Source organism: Leishmania mexicana, chromosome 15 (genome assembly GCF_000234665.1).
Source record: "Leishmania mexicana MHOM/GT/2001/U1103 complete genome, chromosome 15".
NCBI lineage: Eukaryota > Euglenozoa > Kinetoplastea > Trypanosomatida > Trypanosomatidae > Leishmania > Leishmania mexicana.
This window is the reverse complement of record NC_018319.1, coordinates 484940-503638: the sequence shown is the minus strand read 5'-3', so window position 1 is coordinate 503638 and position 18699 is coordinate 484940. Positions and strand designations below refer to the sequence as shown.

Here is an 18699-nt window from a genome sequence, read left to right as displayed (position 1 = left end):
ACAGGAACTCTCCTACAAGACGCACGCGTACGCGCCGTCCCTGCTGTAGGCGAGCTCGTCCCCCATGCTAGGACGCATGTGCGAGTGTCTTGGCGCTCTCCTGTTGCCCTCCTCGTGTCCCTCCCCTCCTCCGCCACCGTCCTGCCCGCTTCCTCTCTCTTTTCTCTACGCATTTGATGGTGCGTGTGCCTCTTGCGTTGGGGTGGTGGTGGCCCCGAGGGGAGGGGGCTTCGTCGACCTCCCGCTGATGCCTCTGATGAGGACGCTGCTGGACGCGGCTTTGGTGCTGGTGTGTGGCCTCCACTCTACCCATGTCGGATGCACACACCCTCGTCGCACAGTCCTCGCTCGTAAACAATCAGTGAAGGACGAACGCGCGCACAGCTGCAAGTGCACGGAACGCTGGCAATGGTGTCGGCATCTCCGCCGCAGCGCGACCGCGGCTCGCCCCCAACGCCACCGCTGCCCGGGCTGCAAGACGTCGATGCCCCAGCCGCCGGCACCGTCCAGGCCCTGCGGCAGACAGTCGAGGCGCAGGAGGCCCATGTTCGTCTCCTGCGCGCGCGCCAAGCAGCGAGAGAGGCGCTGCTGAGCCACACTCGGCGATTGCTGGCGGCCGGTGACTCAATGGAATCGCATGGCTCGGTGGAGCAACTCGTGCGTCAGGTAGAGTCGAGTCTCCAGAAACTTCAACAGGACGGCAGTGAGGCCGCTGCGCCGGCAGCGGCCACGGGAGACGATGTGGCGCCGACTTCCGCGCCGTCACTGACACCCAGGAATGCCGCTGAAGATGCCGACGCTAGCGCAGATCCACTGGCTCGCATCTTCCACAGTGGCGTGGAGGCGCAGCTGGCTGCGGTCGCCGAGCCATCGCACACCCCTCCGGCGTCGACGCTCGCACCGCGCTCATCGACGGGGAAGAAAAAGGCGGCTGGGGAATCCGGCTTAACGAACGCCGCGAGCACCACCTCCCCGCCACCAGGTGTGTCGTTCCCGCCGAGAAGTGCTGCGATGACCGCCCTTCTCGCCCTGTCCGCATCGCGGCAGGAGGCCGGCCGCACTGCGATGCTCGCTGCCCTCAGCGCCCTCGAGCTTTCTCTCATGAGCAACAGCGGCGCGACTGAGGCGGGCCGAGACGTCCACAGCGCAGAGCCAGCCTGGCTGCGTCAGGAGGACGGTGACGGTGCCAACGACGACGGCGCAGCGCCTGAGGCGCAGCAGCCAGAGAAGGATGGAAAGCGCGGCGATATCGCCTCCCCTGATTACAGTGACGACTTTGAGTGCCGCAGCAGCACCAGCAGCGGTGCCGATGATTGAAAAGCGCCAACTGGGAGGCCGAGTTGGCAGCCCCCCCTCCTCCCCCCGTCCTTCCCGCCTTCCCTTTCCTCCGTTCTCTCTCCGCCGCGCTTCGTGGCTGCGGCTGACCCCTCTCAGCCGGCGAACGTCGGTGCTGGCGGCAGGCGTGAAGGAAATCGCCTCTCTTGCTTGTTCGAATGCTTTGGGCGCCATCGTTGAAGCCCCCTTGTCGTGAAAGGCCGACAGGCAACGCAAAACAGAATGCTACGGGTCCGAGCGTGGACAGCAGACGAAGCGGAAAGGCGAGCACACGGTGCGCTACCCCTCCGTTGGCGTCATGTCGCGGGCAAGACAAGGCAGCTGACAGCGAGAGACGCATGTTGGCGTACGACGGTGGTTACAACTTGAGCCCGAGGCGTGCGCCTGTACCACCGCCTCTGTGCGGCCGTAAGAATCAATCATGCCACCGCCTGCCACCGCCATGCGCACAGAAGACTCCTGCAGACTCACCAACCCCCGCTCTCCCCTCCCCCTCACGCACTCCCCCCACCCCCACCCGCCTTCCCGTTCGCATTGCCTGCGATGGTGACACTGGCGCGTGAGTGCGCGTGTGCCTCAGCGTGAAATGGATGCCATCACCTTTTCCGAGCCAAGGGCCCGTGCGGTGAGCAACGCCGCGTATCTCACGGACGTGCGTATATCTACACAGAGACACAAGACGACTATGCGCAACAGCGGCCCCGGCCCTCATGCACCGCCCTGCTGCTCGTCTACCGGTGCACTTTCTGGTGGACATTGACCACACGCTGGTGCATCCCGTCTACAGGCGTGTTGCGGGCAACAACTCAGACACCACGAGGTGCAGAAGCGGTCCACTGCCGCCAGCGAGTGCGTGGGGGTGGTGGCTGCTGAACTACGTGGACGGCCGCGTCACTCACGTGCGGCTTCGGCCTCATGTTGTGCCATTCCTGTCACACGTGCTCCTGGATCGCTCGCTGGACACCAGCGAGACGGAGGTGCATGTATCCCTTTATACACGCCAGAGCGCGGCCTACTGCGCCGCCATTGCGCATCAGGTGCTGCTGCCAGCCCTCGCACAGTCCAAGGGCAAGCCGTTGCACGAGTTTCGCCGTAATGACGTCTTTCACAGACTCTTCGGTGGGGAACGCTGTGTGCGAGGCAAGTTCGAGGCAACATATTGGCTGAACCCGTCTCCTGGCCTCCTATCTGAGGGCAGCCCTGCTGATCAGCGACAGTTGGGGGAGGCCACAGCATCCCTAGAGTGGCGCAAGACGATCTTCGTTTTGCCCAGCCCCCTCACCACGTTGCTCGTCGATGACCGCTGCGTGAACTTCCGCGTCACGGAACTGCGCACCGGCCATGGCGTGCTGGTCCCGTCTTACTACGCCGACGCAGTGGCGTGTGCAGCAGATGACTGCTTTCGCGTGCCGCCGACTGACAGCCTCTACGATGTCATCGGCATGGATCTTGACGGAAGAGGTGGCGGCGTACCAAGCGGGCGTGCGATGCTCGGTCGTGTAGACGTCAACGACGTCGTCGTTGGTTTGCTGGACGTCCTGGAGGCCTTTGTGCAGTGCTGCCACTCCCATCGTTGTGCCATCGAGGCAATGCACGGTGGCTCTGCAGGCATGTCTAGCCCTGGGGAGCGAACGTCTTGTGCAGCGCGTCCGCCGGTAGACGCGGCGCTGAGCAACTTCAACTTCTTTGAACGCTCGCCGCTCTACCGCCAACAGTGGAATGCGTTCCACGCCCACCGCGCGGACCTTCTGCACAGCTACTTCACCGGTTGACGCCGCCTTCCTTTGCCTCCACACACATACACACGCACGCACGCACGCACACACACCTGCGTAGGAAGGCGTCTTGCTACTAGCGTTGCTGTGTCGATTCGTTGTATGGGACGCGTCGCCGTACACCACCTCTCTGCGTTGGTATTTGGGGCAGCGCCACTGCCGCTGCCGCTCTTTCATGCGAGCCTCTGCTCTTTCCTCTGCTGCACACATCGGCACCGCTGAAAGAACTCGAAGAGGCACCGCTCTCGTGTGCCCGGCGTCACTGGAAGCGCATCAGCTCGTCGACAAGGGCACGCCTCCGGCGGACGTCTTACCCGCTTTTTGGCCGCACGTCCATCCTCTTCTTGTGCCTCGACTCTCCCTCTCTTACCCCCTGCTCTCGCAGCATGCACCGCTAATCACACCAACGTGCACACAAGCTTCCATTGCAGCACACGCTCAGACGTCCGTCGACACCCTTATCCGCTGCTGCTGAGCCCCTCCGCCTTGGCCTCCCGCGCCGCCGCTGCGAATTCGCTCTGGGAATTTGCGCAAACACGAAAAAGGAATGCCATCGCTGAACAACAACGCGATTCGCGAAGACGTCGTCTTCAAGTGGCGCGTGAAAGATGTACTGCTGTGTCACGGCGGTACTGGCGGCTTAGTGAAGGTCCTCATGGACTTCAACGCACGCGAGGCGGTCGCTATTCGTCAGCAGCGCCAAACGACAAGCACCGACTCCGGCTCCTCGTGCCCGGGTGTCGGCCTCAGTCATGCGCAACTCCTGCTCTTTCTGCAGGACTACGGCGTTGAGCTGACCCCTTTCGAGGCTGCGTATGTGTGCCGCGCCTTCGATGACCACGGTTCCGGCTTCATTAGCGGCGAAACCTTTACGCGGCATCTCACCGGCCTCAACGAGCGTCGACTGCGCGCCGTCAAGAAGGCGTGGCAAGCACTCGAGAAGCGCGACGGCGCGGGTGGGGCAGTCTCGCGTGAGCTCCTTCTCTCCACGTTTGCAGCAGTGGCGGCCGGGCGAGCACATGCTGCGGCGGGCGACCTGGGCGGCCCTGCAGACGGCGCTGCCCACGACGCGACTGCCATGGCGTCCTTCTCGTCTTCTGTGGGAGGCGCGCTGCAGTCGACCTTCGGCGGTGCTGACGGAATGCGTGAGCACCTCAAGAAGGCATACATGACCTCGATGATGGGCCGCAGCAGCGGCTTTATGGCGAAAACCAACGCCGCTGCTGGCGGTGCCGACGGTGAAGCTGGCGAGGCAGCAGACCGTGTCTCGTACGCCGAGTACCTTGCCTTCTACGCCGGCGTGAGCCCAGAGTTCGCTACGGATGAGGCCTTTGTCACCCATGTGCTGCAGTCGTGGGCTGCCGACGACGCGACGCGTCCAGCGCTGGACGAAACGGCGCGCGAGTGGGGCCCGGACGGCGACCCACTGGCGCTAGACGCCCCTCGCTATGTGAAGGATGCACTGAATCTGGAGCTGGGCATCTCCTCCAAGTCCTACAACTACAGCCACATGCAGCGCGAACACCCCTACGTGGAGTCGCTGCTGCCGCTCAACAGGCCCGACATCATGACGACGACGATGCAGAGAACATACGTCCCCTTCGACAAGGCAGATCAGATGCTGGCCGATCCGCTGGTGACGCGGCGCAGCCAGTCAATGTAAACCACTCTCGAGGACAAGGATGCAGCGCGGCGCAGATACGGCAAAGCCGCCATTCAGGCCCCTCCGTCTGACGTTTCGTCTCTCTCGCCCTCCTGTGATGCATGTCCGCTGTACAGTATTCCCCCGACCCACCCTCACCACCCCCGAAACCGTCAGCCACCACCGCGACCATCACCGACATCGTGAGCACCACGTCCATGTCCGTGGGCGCCTGTGCCATTGTAGGTATGGTAACTCTCTGTCTGTCTGGTCCTAAGCTCTCCGAGCCGTTGCGTTCACGAAGGGAGAGGCAGAAGGCATCAGCAATGCGCGCCGGCCCTGGGCCCGCGCACCATCCGCCTGCACGTCTGCTGACGCTGCCAATGTGGCAACCGCTCCCGCTCTCCGCGTGAGCTCCTCGCACAGCGCTTCGTGCGCTTGTGCATCCCATGTCGGTCTCTACGCTAGGCTCTTCCCTGCACTACTAATGAACGGAACTGTCGCGCTGTGCGCCCCCTCCCCCCCCTCCCCCGTCGCCGCAGCGATCTGCCGCCCCTCAACGTCGCTTTCATCCGCTCCCGCCCACCGCCGAGGCACACAAGCGTGCCCGCACACAGACGCTGAGCGCCTTCACACGCGGCGATTTAGAGACACGCGTCACGCATCGATCGCAGCAGCCGTCATGAACATCCCCCTCAACACAGTCAAGGTGCTGCGCAATGTGCCGCTTCCCGATGAGGCGAGCGTGCTCCACACGAATGCCGCGGTGCTGGACATGGGCAGTCACACGACGCGGCTCGGGTTTGCAGGGGACACGGTGCCGCGCATGCGGCAGCGCACATGCGTCGTGAAGGGAAAAGCAACTTTCTCAGACGCCTGTGACGTGCTGGACCACGTTGATGACCCCGCCGCCGCGACGACGGTGCTGCAGAATGGCATCATTGTGGACTGGGAGGGGTACGAGGAGCTTCTGAGCCGTGTCGCCCGGATACTGGACCTCGAGAACGTAGAAAACAATACCCCGCTGCTACTGACAGAGAAGGCACTCGTGCCTACGCATCAGCGGCAGAAGATCGCCGAGGTCCTCTTCGAGACCCACCACGTTGTCGCCACCAGCTTTGCCTTGAGCCCGGTGCTGTCCCTCTACGCGTCCGGACTGGGCACCGGCGTAGCCGTGGAACTAGGCCACGATCAGAGCCACATCGCGCCAGTCTTCCAAGGGCTTTCGCTGTTTCACGCGACGCACTTCCTCGACGTTGGCGGCGCGGACCTCACCCGGCACTTCACCTCTCTCATGTCTGGCGTAGCGACCACGCACGTGTCGGTGCTGGGCAGCATGACACCAACACAGCGGGAAAGCATGTGGGAATACATCAAGGAGCGCCACTGCGCCGTGGCCGAGGACGCGCAGGTCTTTTCTGAGATCAGCCGCGCCGGCGCTGTGACGGGCAGCCCCAACGGTGGCTCGCCGCTGGGAAGCCCGCACAGCGAAGAGGATCGGTACCGGGAGGTGTGCGTTCTGCCCGACGGCACCGCTCTGCCCATCAGCGGCGCCGCTCGGTTCATCCCTGGCGAATGTTACTTCCAGCCATCCCTTTCCCCGGCGCTCCAGCAGCCGCGCGACCAGTCCACCGTTGTCGATGAGGTGCTGCTGCGCACGACACAAGCACCGGTGTCTATCCCCGAGCTCGTCGTGGACGCCATGCAGCGCTGCGATCACGACCTGCTGCCCACGTTCGCTTCCCATATCGTCGTTAGCGGCGGTGCCTCGCTGTTGCGCGGACTGGCGCAGCGCGTCGAGTCTGACGTGCAAACTCGCCTGGCGAGCACCGGCGGCGTCCACAGCGTCGGTAGCGCACGCGTGTACGCGGATGTCGAGCGGCGTGATGCCGCCTTTGTGGGTGGCTCGATCTGGGCATCGCTGCCGGCGGCACAGGCGTTGTGGGTGACAAAGGCAGACTACAACGAGGTGGGGCCCATGGCTGTGGTGCGCGGCTGCTTTTAGGCTCGTCATCGACAGTGGGACACCACAGACGCCGAGGAGTGAGAGAAGTGGCCTTGGCCCTTGTGGTCTCTCTGTATGAGCTCCTTCGTTGGTGTGCTGCTGCTGCTACTGCTGGTGTGTGCGTTTGTTTGCCCTCCCGCCTTCCGTCCATCTACAAGAGACAGCGACGGTGGGGGTGGGGAAGGGCATGGAGAGCGGCAGACCGTATCCGTGCAGCTCGCCTCTGCGGCAGTCCAGCTACACCTCACTCGTGCCTGTGTGTGCCACCAGCTGGCGCAGCGACATCGTTCCGGGCAGCCTTCCTTCCACCCTCCAGAAAAGTCGACGACGAAAACGTCTTATGTACAGTGTGTGTGTGTGTGAGTGAATGCGCCTCTGTAGCGCTCCCCACTCTGCGGCTCCTCGACTCATCTAGCAACGCTCTCACTCGTGTGTGGCACGACTGTGTAAATCCGTAGTGTGAGCACATGCCTTCCCCAATGAACGTCCACAACAGCAACAAGCAAAAGAGAGGTCGCGTGCACCTGCAAGAGAAGATCACACCGAAAGGCAGCAGCGAGGCTGGTCCTCTCTCTGTAGGGTATGTTCCCGAGCTGCTTGCCGCCAAAACTGCTCACGGGCTACCCCCACCCCCAAGTTGTCCCACGTACAAGGGCGAAGGAAGGAATGGCTGTATGTGCCTATGTGGGTCGTGGGGCGGGGAAGCAGGGTCTTGCCCATATACACGCCACTGAGATCGTGTTGCCGCACAGCGAACGGCGACTCTGCACTTCTCAGCCTCCTCCGTCTCTCGCTCTTCATGTCTGCGCCTCCCTCGCCATGATGTCTGTCGAATTCCGTCTTCGTCCTTCTTACCCCCCACCCACCCTCTCTCTGTTGCTCTGCGCATCTGCCTCGTTGTCGGCGCCGCTGCTCTGCAGGACCGTGGATTAGCACTCAACAGCCAGCAATAACCACAAGTATCAACTCGTCTGTCGTTATCCGAAAGCAAGAAAGGAAAAACACAGACATACGGTAATACCTCTCTCTTTCTCTAGCACGCCGACACACAGACACACGCCCGCGCGCTCTCGCACCCCATCATCCTTTATTTTCTGTCACCGCGCAGGCGCGGGTGAACGCGCAGATAGAGGCGTGAGGGAGGGAGAGAGAGGCAGACGATCAGAAGAGGCAGAAGCTCCTCTCCTCCCTGCTTGCGATCTACAGCCTTTCCTCATCCCCCCTCCCCCTTCCCCATCTACGCCCCTTCTTGTTTTGGCCTCAGACGCACACAGACCCATACACCACCTACTCGTTGTTGTTGTTTTCTCCCTCCTCCTCCTCTTGTTTGCACCTCATTCTCCCTACCACTGAGATCCGCCCACCGTACCCCCTCCCCCTCCCCACACACACACATACCTCCCCTTCCCTGCGCGCAGAAACTCTCTCCCCCCCCCTCTCAACCACGCACGGCTCTCTTCTCCCTTCCTATTTTCTCTAGAAAAGACTTCGGTTACATTCTCTCCCTCCCCCCTCTGTGTCTGTGTCTGTGTCTGTGTGTGTGTGTGTGTGCGTTGCTTTTTCTTCTCGCCGTGTCGGCATCCCTTGCTTGTTGGTGCTCCGTCTCTCCCTCGTTGTGCTGGTGTGCGTTGCCCCCTCCCTCCCTCCCTCCCTTTGGTTTGTCTGTTCGTCTGTTTCTTCGCGTCTCTGTGTCACGTCATCGCGGTTCTTACGCCTCATCACCAGCCCCGTGATTATCAACACTGTCACACACACACACTCCCCTCACCCTCTATCACTGCTTCCCCCCTCCCCCTCCCGTTGTTTTCTTCTTTCGACGTATTTGCTCCCCCACCCTGTCTGTCCCCGTCTTCCACCTGTGCTCGTGTCTCCGCGGTCGCCGCCTCCCTTTCGCCCTGTGCGCCTCGTAACGCATTCCTAACAACGTTCACCCCACGTCTCCCCCCCCCTCCCCCCGCTCTTCTTCGTCGCTCCTCTCCTTCGCGGGGCCGCTTGCTTAGCTTTCTGTGCTTCTCGGCCTCCCGCTGCCCCCTCCCGTGTGCGCGTGGGCCGGGTTACCCAGTAGACGGGGGGTGCGTGCTTGGCTCCGCACGTGCGTCTATGTGCTGAGAACAGGTGTGGCGCGTGCATCTCCGTGTTCATGTATACATTCCCCGTGTCTTCATCTTTCATTCTTGTTGGCTTTTCCTGTCAGTGCTGACGCTTCCACTGTCACTGCGGTAGAGGGTGGTGCGGTCGTCCTGCCAGCCAACATCTGCCTTGCCCGCAACTGCTCGCTCACGTTGCGTGTGTGGGTGTGGCTCTCGGTCTGTGCACCTTCGCGCTCTTTTCTTCTGCTGTGCCGCGTTGTCTGTTCCTCCCGTCGAAGGCCAACACCGACCAACGCGGGAAAAGTCGGCACCTAAGACGAACCGACGAGGGCACGCAGACAGCCACTGCATCGAGAGAGTGAGCAGAGGGGGGGAAGGTCTGCCGTCCTTCTCCAGCACTCCGCTTACAGAGCCACCACCCCCTTCTCTCTCCGCGCAGCACAGCATTTGCTAGCTCGAGTGGGGTGGTTACCGTTCCCGAGCGCCCCCGCGTACTCACAGGCAACACGTACATCCACACACACACACACACAGAAGGGGCCAGAGGGGTCGCCGCCGCCGGCACCACCGCACCCCTCCCCCGTGCACTCTGCGGTTGATTTTTTTTTTTCGAAGTGGCGAGCAGAGAAGCGGCAGGAAGAGAGTTTTAGAGTCGCTCAAGTTGCGGGTTGTTCGCTTCACGTCCTTCGTGTGTGTGCGCGTGCGTGTTGACCATTACGCGGAGTCCACACAGAGGCAGACGCACAGACCGGCGTACCAGGCGTACACGCATCTCTTCGTCCGGTTTAATACATACATGCTTTGGCGTGCGTGTGTCGTGGTGGCGTACGTGAGTATTCCTTTCTCGCTCCTCTCTCGCTCTTCTCTTCGCGTGCGCGTATGTGACTGGATGCGCAGGGTGTGTGCCGATTCCTGCCCGTTCTTTCGGCTGTTCGTGCTTTGGCTTCCCTCCCCCTTTGGTTTGCTCGTGCGTTGTTGTTTCGTGCCTGTGCACGGCGGCACTTGTGCGCCGCTCTTCTCTAAATCGGTTGCTTGGCTGTATTTCTCCGGTCCTGCACACAAACACAAGCACACACACACACACACACACCACCACCCCCTCTATCCACATACGGCACAGCCTCAACGTCTCCCCGGAGCTTATCCTCACGCCTTGCCTACCGAAGCGCAATTTGAGGGCACACGCACACGAGTAAACCATGGAGCACTCCGGTCGTGGTGTGCGGTCGCCAGCGCGGCGGTGTAGCTCGGTGCCGGGGAATCTGGAGGGATCACGCAGCACCCCGAGCTCTTTCTACGCCTTTCCGTCCACCCTCAACGACATCCTGTTCAGTCCTCGACAGCGCCTCACCAAGTACGCAGACGGCATGCAGGCCTTGCCGTACGCCAGTTCAGCGCCCACTATCGAAGAGGCGGAGGTCGCCGCTGCCGGCCCACTCGCCGACGCACGAGCAGAAGACGCGGCCACCGCAGCAGTCACCGAGGTTGTCCAGTCGCGCTCCCTGGAAGCAGCAGAGAAACAGGCAGCGAAGGAAGAGGCTGTGACGGTGGCACCGGCCGAGCAGGAAGCCGCCAACAAACCTCTCGAAGAGGACTCGGCTGCGGCTGTGGCTGTTGCTCCAGCGGAGACTGAGAACGCGGCGACAGCGCAGATAGGGGCGAACGCACCGGACGACACTGCAGCGCCCACAGCAGCCGACGAGGCGGAAAGCATGGCAAAGGAAGAGGAGGGAGGTAGAACGGATGCCTCGCTCGACTACGTTGCCGATGAGGCACCGTCATGTAGCGCCGTAGTCGCCACCGCCGACGAGGCGGAGAAGGACACCGCCACAAAGGATGATGCTGCTGCTGGTGAAGTAGCAGGCAGGGCCGACGCGAAGACTGTCCCCGAGGAGGCTGCAGCAGAGCAGGAGGAAGGATCTGAGACCGCTGAGGAAGCACAGAGGTCGTCCGACGCCGCCGAGAGGGTAGGCGCGGAAGAGCGGGAGACCGCCGCGGTGCCGCAAGACCACGGCAAGGATGAGGTGACTGCGGCGGCGGCGGAGCCGAGTGCTGCGCCGGAGGACGAGTCGCCAGCGGAGCCGCCGCAGCTGCGCACCACGTGTGATATCGTGGCCTTTGATGCAGCTCAGATCGCCGCGTGGATGGCGGAGTACCGCCATGAAACGGCACACGTCCCGCCCGGGGTGCAGCGCTTCGTGCACGAGTTCAACGAGCGAGCAGCCAAGTCCGCGCCGCTGCGGATGGGTGGCACGAGCCCGACACCGAGTGCCATAGGAACTGCCGCGAAGAAGGGGAAGAAGGGTAGTCTAAGTCTCAGCTCCGTCGGCAGCTCGAAGACTGGGATCGGCGCGCTGGCAGACCTGCCCAGCCGGGACGGCGGCGGGTTCGGCTCCCCTACTGCCCTGCGCATCGGCACCAGCGTCGCAGTGAAGAAGTCGAATGCGCTGGAGGCGCTCGGTGACGTGTGGGAAGGTCGCCAGGAGGCACCCATCTCGCTCGCGCAGGGATCGCTGCGCCGCCGGGGTCTGTTCGGCGAAGTGGAGAAGAAGATGATCCACCACATGGTGGTGGCGGTGCTGAACAAGGTGACCACCGACCCGGTCAAGTTTCGCGAGGTCAAGAACGAGCTGCTGCGCCTACCCATCCCCGAGGCAAACACGGAGCAGATGACGAAAATCGTGGACGCCTTCTTCACCAAGGCGGTGCGGGAGCAGCACTTCAGCCACAGCTACGCTGACCTCATCGCGGCCCTCTGCAAAGTGCCGCAAGGACAGCACATCGTCGGTGACAAGACACAGAGTCTTGAGTACCGTCTGCGGATGGCATTGCTGAAGCGCTGCCAGGCCGAGTTTCTGCAGAGCATCCGAGCTGAGGAGACGGACGCGTCCAGTCCGACGGCGATGGCGACGGCGGTGGACGACACGTCCTCCCCGCTGACGTCCGCCATCGAAGGCGCTCAGGCGATCGGCGGCGAGACGGAAAAGGAGCGTCGCGACCGCATGTGTGGCAACGTCCGATTCGTGTGCGAGCTGTTCCTGCGCGATATCGTCGCCGCTTCTGTTATCTCCGTCATCTTCCGCATCTGCTGTCTCGGCTCCGAGTTTGGGGAGTTTGCCGTGCCGCCGTCGTACACACCGACGGAGTCGCAGGTGGACGAGATCATCACCGTCGTCAAGACCGCCAAGGAGCGCTACTTCGTACAGTCCGCAGAGGGGCGCCGGATGCTGCCGCAGCTGCTGAGCCAGCTTGAGTACTGGGTCAAGCACTACTCCATCAGTCGTTGCCGCTTCGTGCTCATGTCTACGGTCGATGACCTCCGTGCCATGCTACCCAAGGAGCCGGCCTCGCCGATGATGAGTAGTGCGCCGAGTGTGGCGGCTTTCGTTACGCCTCAACTGTCGCACATCTCGCCGACGCAGTCGCCGCCGCCCTGCGACGTCTCTGAGCAGGGGGTGTTCTCCGCCGTCTCCCCCGCTCCGCTGTCGGCTGCAGCGGCGCTATCAGCGGTCACTGCGGCAGACGCGAGCGGGCAGCTGTCGATGAGTTCCACGATGGTGGGCGGGCAGCCTCTGCCAGCGCCACGCAGCAAGCAAGTGGGCAGCGTGAGTCTTAGTGACTCCGCCGTCTCAATTAACGGCATGGCGACCACCGAGTCTCCTGTTACTGGCGCCATCACACGCCCCATCGCCACGCTAACGTCGCGGTCAACTCTTCAGCACGTGCGTCCTGAGGCGATCGCGAAGCTGATGGCGGTCTTCTCCAGTGGCCAATGCAGCGCCGACGAGGTGGCCGTGCAGCTCTTCGACACGTACGGCAATGTGCTGCCGGCCCTCGGTGCGTGGATGGACCGGTGCCTCTCCGTTGTCAAGGAAGAGAAGACACGCAAGCAGACTGGCGCCGTGCTCGTCGCCTGCGTAGAGCAGCTGACGGCGCACACGAATGCGGCGAGCGAGGAGGTTGCGGAGACGGTGGCGATGTGTCGCGAGCAGCTGCACGAGGTCGCCATGGAGGCCCTGCAGCGTGCCATCGAAGGTAAGCTCTATGAGGACCTCCACGTCTTCCAGTTCTGGGCACAGCTCGTCTTGTCCGACCACGCGCGTGTCGTCTACGACGAGGAGCTGTTGAACGAGGGCCTCGAGCTGCTCGTGTACAACGCCCCACCGGCCGTGCGCAGCTACCTCGTCGAAGTAGGCAAATACATGACACATGTGCTCGTCGCCCCGGAGAAGCTGCCGTGGCAGGCGTCGACGGAGGCGCAGAGCTTTGTGCGGTACCGACCGCTGCTTGTGCTGCACAGTCTCGTTATGCCCGGCGGCCCCAGCGAGGCGCAGGCGCTGCTCGATAGCATCGTCGACTTCAGCGACGTGCGACAGCAGTCGCTGGAGTTGCGGTTCTACCACGCCTTCCGCACCGGCTCGCCGTCCCGCGAGGTCATCTTCGAGCAGCTGCGCACGTCGCCGCGGACGACGAGCCGCGACTCGACGCTTGCTGCGGAGGTGCTTAGCGCGCTTCTCATCGCAGAACTGTGCTCCAACGGTGACGCGCTCGTGGAGGACAACATGGACCTCCTTCAAATCACCGTCGACGGCGTGACACGCGCGGAGCGCGAGATGGCCATCGTGACGGAGGTGTACGAGATTCTCCGCTACACGCCTCGCCCCATGACGATGTCGGCCGCAGCGCGAGTGCTGCGAAAGTTTGTGTGCATGCACATCTTGTCAGACGAGACGATGGAGCGAGCCGATCGATTTTACGAGGCGGAGTGCGACGGTGCCATCGAGAAACCAACCCAAGAGGGCGGCCGCGCGCTTGCTGCGCCGCCGAGCGCCGACTACCCGCGTATTATGGATCGCCGCGGCACCGATGACGTCCTGCTCAGCGGCAGCATTTCTATGCGCTCCGTCAACGGCGCAGTGGCTACAAATAGCAACGGCAACGGCAACAACGGTGGCGGCGTAGGTGGGGGAACGGGGTCTGTGGATGGGTTGCAGAGTTCCAACGCCAGCAGCTTCGGCGAGTTCCGCCCCCGCGACAGCCACCCACCGCGCCGCGATGCAGACAGCGGGCACACCAGCAGCCGCCACTCGCAGCGGCAGCTGTCACCGCGGCGGAGCAACCAGAGCAACGGCTCCTTCCAGACGGCACGCGGCGGCGAGGACAACAGCAAGCGGCTGTACCGCAACTCCTACAAGAACCGACGGCGCAGCCAAGCAGAGGGCGGAAATGAGCGGCACCCCAGGCCAGGGGGCAGCAAGGGCGGCGAACCAACACAACAGCAGCAGCAGCCCACAGGGTCGTTGTCGACGTCATCCAACTACGCTAGTAGTCACGACGGTAGCCGCCACGGCGGTGGGGGTCGCTACGACCGTCAGCACGGCGGCTCGCGCGCCGGGCGAGGCAGCGGCCACTTTGACCGTGGCCGTGGCGGTGGTGGTGGTAGCCGCGGCAACGGCACCGCACTTCATCGGGGGGGCGGTGGCGGTGGTAATGCTGGCGGCATTTTGCGCGAGGACTCGCGTCGAGGCACTGGCGGTGGCGGTGGCAAGGCTGAGTAATGGTGCGGATCTGAGTCGATGTATTGTGGTGTTGGCGGGGAACGTAAGGTGTGCAAAGTCTGCCCGTTGAGCTCTATTTTCCTCTTTTGTAACTCGTGCTGCAGCTGTCTCCCTCGGCATTCCGTCTCGCAGCCGCATTGAAGGCACACACGCGCGCGCGGCTGCGCCGAGAGCGATGAGCTTCAATGCGTGTGCGTGTGTGTGTGTGGCAGCTCGCAGCTTTACAAGTAATCGAAGTGAAGACACCACGGAGTTCAACCGTCGCATCAAGCAGTTGTGTCGATGCGTGCGTGTGTGTGCACACACTTGGGCACTACCGCACACCCGTCCTCTTGTCCCTTTTTCGTCTCCCTCTTGCCTGCAAGAGGCGAAATGCGGGCGACGGTAGCTACGCGCAATGCACCCGTGCTCGCGCCCCCGAGGACGCGCGTCAAGGTGTGCCCATCCGTGTCGTCGCGACTTCATGTAGCGCAGCGTGCGCTTGGCTGGCTGTGTGCCTGCATAAGTTTTGAGCGCACACGCACACGCGGCTCCATCTGGCCAGATGTGCAGTCGTCTTCGCATTCACGCCCATCTCACGCCACACACACCCTCCCCCACTCCACTCCAAAACAGCATTTGCCGCAAGCGCACTGCAAGCACATCCCACACACATATAACACACCGACCTCAAGCGGCGCTCCGCTTTGCAAACGACGTGGTGCTGACGGTCTTCCTCGTGGCCTCGCCTCTATTTACTACTCGCCGACACTGGCAGGAGGTCTGCGCGTCCTTCATAATCCAGGAAAGCCTGGGTGACTCCGCCGCGCGGCGTACGTGCACACACCGCTGCTGTGGCTGCTCTCACGAGAAGAACGAGAGGGTCCTTGTGTGAATCAGCACACCCCGGGGCGCAGCCTCATGTCGTCCAACGCCTCGAAAACCGGGACGCCGGCGTCGTTACCGGCAGAGGACGTTACCATGACGTCGCCGGATCGGCTGACGAACCTTGGCACCTCCGCCTTCCTCACCCCACCCTCCTTCGAGCGCCCTAGCGCGGCGAGCGAGCTGGGGTCCAGCCATGTGCCACTACCGCCACGTGTGCAGGACCTCGCCAACGTCGTGTTGCCCCCCGCCTCCACTGAGGCTCGCGTGGGCAATGCGCATTCCCACGCGCTGCGGCCGCTCGAGATTGTAGAGTCGATCAAAGGTTTGCACGAGCTGCATCAGAATGGCGGACTCACAAGGGAGGAGTTTGCTCAGGCGAAGCAGCAGATCCTGGACTCGGGTGCGTCCTCGGCGTCCACGTACAAGAGCAAGTCAAAGCGGTCGCGCGGGCGCCGCCACCGTCGCCGTAGTCGCCGTTCGCGCAAGAGCTCGCGCTCGACCTCTACATCAACTCGCACGCGGCCGTCCCGCGATGCCCGCTCGCGCGCCACCACCGGTGTTGACACCAGGAGTGCCAGCCACCGCCCCAGCCGTTCCTCGTCCTCGTCGTCGTCATCGTCGTCATCGTCGTCGTCGTCCAGTAATCGCTTTATTATTGTGCCGCGCTCCAACGTGTGGCGCACCCTCAACGATCCCATCGAGGAGGGCTTGCTCGGCCACCATGAGCGCGTCGCATACAACGACGCGCCGCGGCTCGTGCGCTCCCCGCTGGTGACCAGGGGGGGCGCTGTCGTGGGATTTGGCAGCCGTGAGAGAGGGGGGTCAGAGGAGTATTGCGCCGGCGCGCACGGGCGGCACGGCTACCAGGTGATTCCTTCTGAAGACCCTCTCACAAGCCACGTAGCCAGTGGCGCAGCGGTACCGCCGTCAATGCTAGCCCTTGCACCAGGCACCAAAGACGCCACCCTCGCTTCCCCCAGCGGCAGCGCTATGGGCTTCGCGACTGCACCGACAGTCAGCCGCGGCAAGGCCAAGTATGGCGCCTTCTTGCACCGGGACGATGGAGCTCGCGCCGGCGGCCCGGCACCGCACATTCACGCGGTACTCAACAAGGAGGATGTCGTGTGCATTCAATACTTCAACAGCCGCGGCGGCTCTGGCAATCACTTCCGCGACGTCGAGTTACACGCCTCCCAGCTCCGTGACCCGATCTTCGTTCACAAGGGACAGTCTCAGGTCATCCCAGCCAAGCCGCGTACCTCCGTCACCAAGCCCAGCCCCGACGAGCCAGTCATGATGGCGCTGCCGACCCGAGAGTCGCAGGTCTTCCAGCTGGCAGAGATGACGCTGGAGGAGCGCCGCGCCTGGGAGGAGATGACGACGACGCACACCTCTTCCTCCACTTCCCGCAGAGCCAAGTCCTCGTACTTTGAGCAGAGCTTCAACTGGTATTGGGTGGACGTGACGGGCAGAGACACCAGCCGGCAACAGTACAACGCGACACTGCGCTACCTAACCAACCGCTTCAAGTTATGCGATTCGTTCCTCGTCGATCGCGAGCACACGCTGGTGCTGCCGCAGGTGTGCGAGTCGCCCAACCACGCTGGCCAGTACCTGCTCAACCTGCGTGTGGCGACCGAAAAGATCGCCATCTCCGACGACAGCGTGATGGAGCTGACGAATCGGTGGATTATCGTTGTGGACCTGAAGCAGCACATCGTCATCACCCTGCACCGCGTCGACACGCACAGCATGGCAAACCTGCGCTCACAGTGGAAGCGGGTCATCGAGAACAGCAACGTGTCCTTCCAGGAGTTCCTTCTCAAGATCATCGATGACGCCATCTACACGTACCACCTCAGCCTCGACGTGCACACGGCGCTCCTTGAAAAATGCGAAGCGAAGCTGTTCGTGGAGAAGCGGGCCGTGACGACGCCGGATGTCTCCTGCCACTACATAGATAAGCGAATTCTGCACCACTTCGCCGGCAGCTCGCGGTCGCCGTTTTTGCGCCGACTGCTGGACGAGCAGGACCGCTCGCCAATGAACAAGGGGGAGATGAACAACTTCCTGCACCACCTGCACCGTCGTACGAACGTGCAGCACCGGATGATCAACGTCACCCAGGCGGTTCTGGCCAAGGCGTTCACGAAGCTGCGGCTGTGCTCGCGTGAGATGGAGGGGCAGATGTGCGCGTCCTGCATTGAGATTAGCGACCGCGCCCTGGAGGTGCGGGATGACGCCAAGACGCTGCTGAACCTGCACATCTCCCTGCAGAGCTTCCGCACCACTGAGCTGATGGCCGTGCTGACCCGTGTGACGATGCTCTTTACACCGGTGACGTTCCTGGCTGGCGTGTATGGCATGAACTTCCAGAAGAACTTCCCGGAGCTGACGTGGGACTACGGCTACGCCTTCTTTTGGGCCCTGTGCATCATCCTGGTCATCGCCATGCATGTCCTCTTTGTGCGCGAGCACTGAGGCGCCGGGGACTTTTTTTTCTGGCGCACGAGAGGGGGAGGGGGACGGAGCCGTTCAGCGGATGAACGGCAGCCTCCGCCACCACGACCTCTCTACCTCTGCTTTTCCTTGGTGTCCTCCGCGGGCAGTCACCGTGTCTGCGTGGATGAGGTCGTGCTCGGTTGTCCGTGTGTGTGTGTGTGTCTCCGCATTCGCTCTCTTGCCACTTGGCTCAATCGTGTGCCGTGTCTAACGGCGTGTCGGTGTATACTTTGCTGCTGGTAAAAGGGTGGTGGGGTGACGTCTGAAGGAGCACCGGAAAAATGAAGCCGGCGGATCGCTCAGCGCGAGCGCCGTGACCCTCCACTCCTGCAGCTGTGGTTGGTGCCGCCGGTGTTTCCTGTCGCTGTTCTTGTCCCCATCGATTTATCATGCTTACGGTGTGTTTCGCCTTAATCACCCTCCCCCACCTGTCGACCCTCGCTGCGTCTCTGTGGCGCGCTCGCTCTCCGTGTGTGGCATCCCCAAGGGTCATCTGTACACCCCAACTCTGTCTCGGGGAAGGAAGCCCAGCAGTGCACCCCCCCCTTCTCCCCTCCTGTATCCCTTGCCAATGCGGAGCCGCTTCTCCTGGTAACAGGGTCAAGCACCTACAGCGTAGGGAGGTCAGAGCAGGATGCCGCTGCTGACGTCGGCGGTCAGGTGCCGGATGGCGTTGCGCCGGAGCGACCTGCGACAGCGCACATGCACGACTCATGTGATGGGCAGAGAGTGTCGGCGTGACTCGAATGCATCCCACCCCCGGCCCTCTCACACTGTCCTGCTGCTCTGTGGGGGGGGAGGCCCTGTGCCATCGCGATGGGATTGCACCGTGTGGTGACCGGCACAATGTGAGCGGCTGTGAGGTGGCCTGCGAGGCGGGTGGGTGGCGGGTAGGGTTTGAGGCTGACGCGCTGTGCCCTCAGAC

The 18699-nt window shown here is 62.9% G+C and overlaps 6 protein-coding genes across 6 annotated transcripts; all 6 read left to right on the top strand.

The window, feature by feature from the left end:
* Positions 1 to 408: 408 nt before the first annotated feature.
* LMXM_15_1345 (conserved hypothetical protein) lies at positions 409 to 1317 on the top strand (the record flags this gene model as incomplete). Its single annotated transcript, XM_003873606.1, has 1 exon — positions 409 to 1317. One exon carries the CDS (start codon positions 409 to 411, stop codon positions 1315 to 1317), a length of 909 nt encoding a protein of 302 aa, XP_003873655.1.
* Positions 1318 to 2045: 728 nt separating this feature from the next.
* LMXM_15_1343 (hypothetical protein) lies at positions 2046 to 3107 on the top strand (the record flags this gene model as incomplete). The annotated part of the gene is made up of 1 exon (XM_003873605.1): positions 2046 to 3107. One exon carries the CDS (start codon positions 2046 to 2048, stop codon positions 3105 to 3107), a length of 1062 nt encoding a protein of 353 aa, XP_003873654.1.
* A 550-nt stretch (positions 3108 to 3657) lies between these two features.
* Positions 3658 to 4773, top strand: LMXM_15_1340 (conserved hypothetical protein; the record flags this gene model as incomplete). Its single annotated transcript, XM_003873604.1, has 1 exon — positions 3658 to 4773. The coding sequence occupies one exon, from the start codon at positions 3658 to 3660 to the stop codon at positions 4771 to 4773; it is 1116 nt and encodes a 371-aa protein (XP_003873653.1).
* A 661-nt stretch (positions 4774 to 5434) lies between these two features.
* On the top strand, positions 5435 to 6757 carry LMXM_15_1330 (putative actin-like protein; the record flags this gene model as incomplete). The annotated part of the gene is made up of 1 exon (XM_003873603.1): positions 5435 to 6757. One exon carries the CDS (start codon positions 5435 to 5437, stop codon positions 6755 to 6757), a length of 1323 nt encoding a protein of 440 aa, XP_003873652.1.
* Positions 6758 to 10046: 3289 nt separating this feature from the next.
* On the top strand, positions 10047 to 14405 carry LMXM_15_1320 (conserved hypothetical protein; the record flags this gene model as incomplete). The annotated part of the gene is made up of 1 exon (XM_003873602.1): positions 10047 to 14405. The coding sequence occupies one exon, from the start codon at positions 10047 to 10049 to the stop codon at positions 14403 to 14405; it is 4359 nt and encodes a 1452-aa protein (XP_003873651.1).
* A 900-nt stretch (positions 14406 to 15305) lies between these two features.
* Positions 15306 to 17753, top strand: LMXM_15_1310 (putative cation transporter; the record flags this gene model as incomplete). The annotated part of the gene is made up of 1 exon (XM_003873601.1): positions 15306 to 17753. The coding sequence occupies one exon, from the start codon at positions 15306 to 15308 to the stop codon at positions 17751 to 17753; it is 2448 nt and encodes an 815-aa protein (XP_003873650.1).
* Positions 17754 to 18699: the final 946 nt, after the last annotated feature.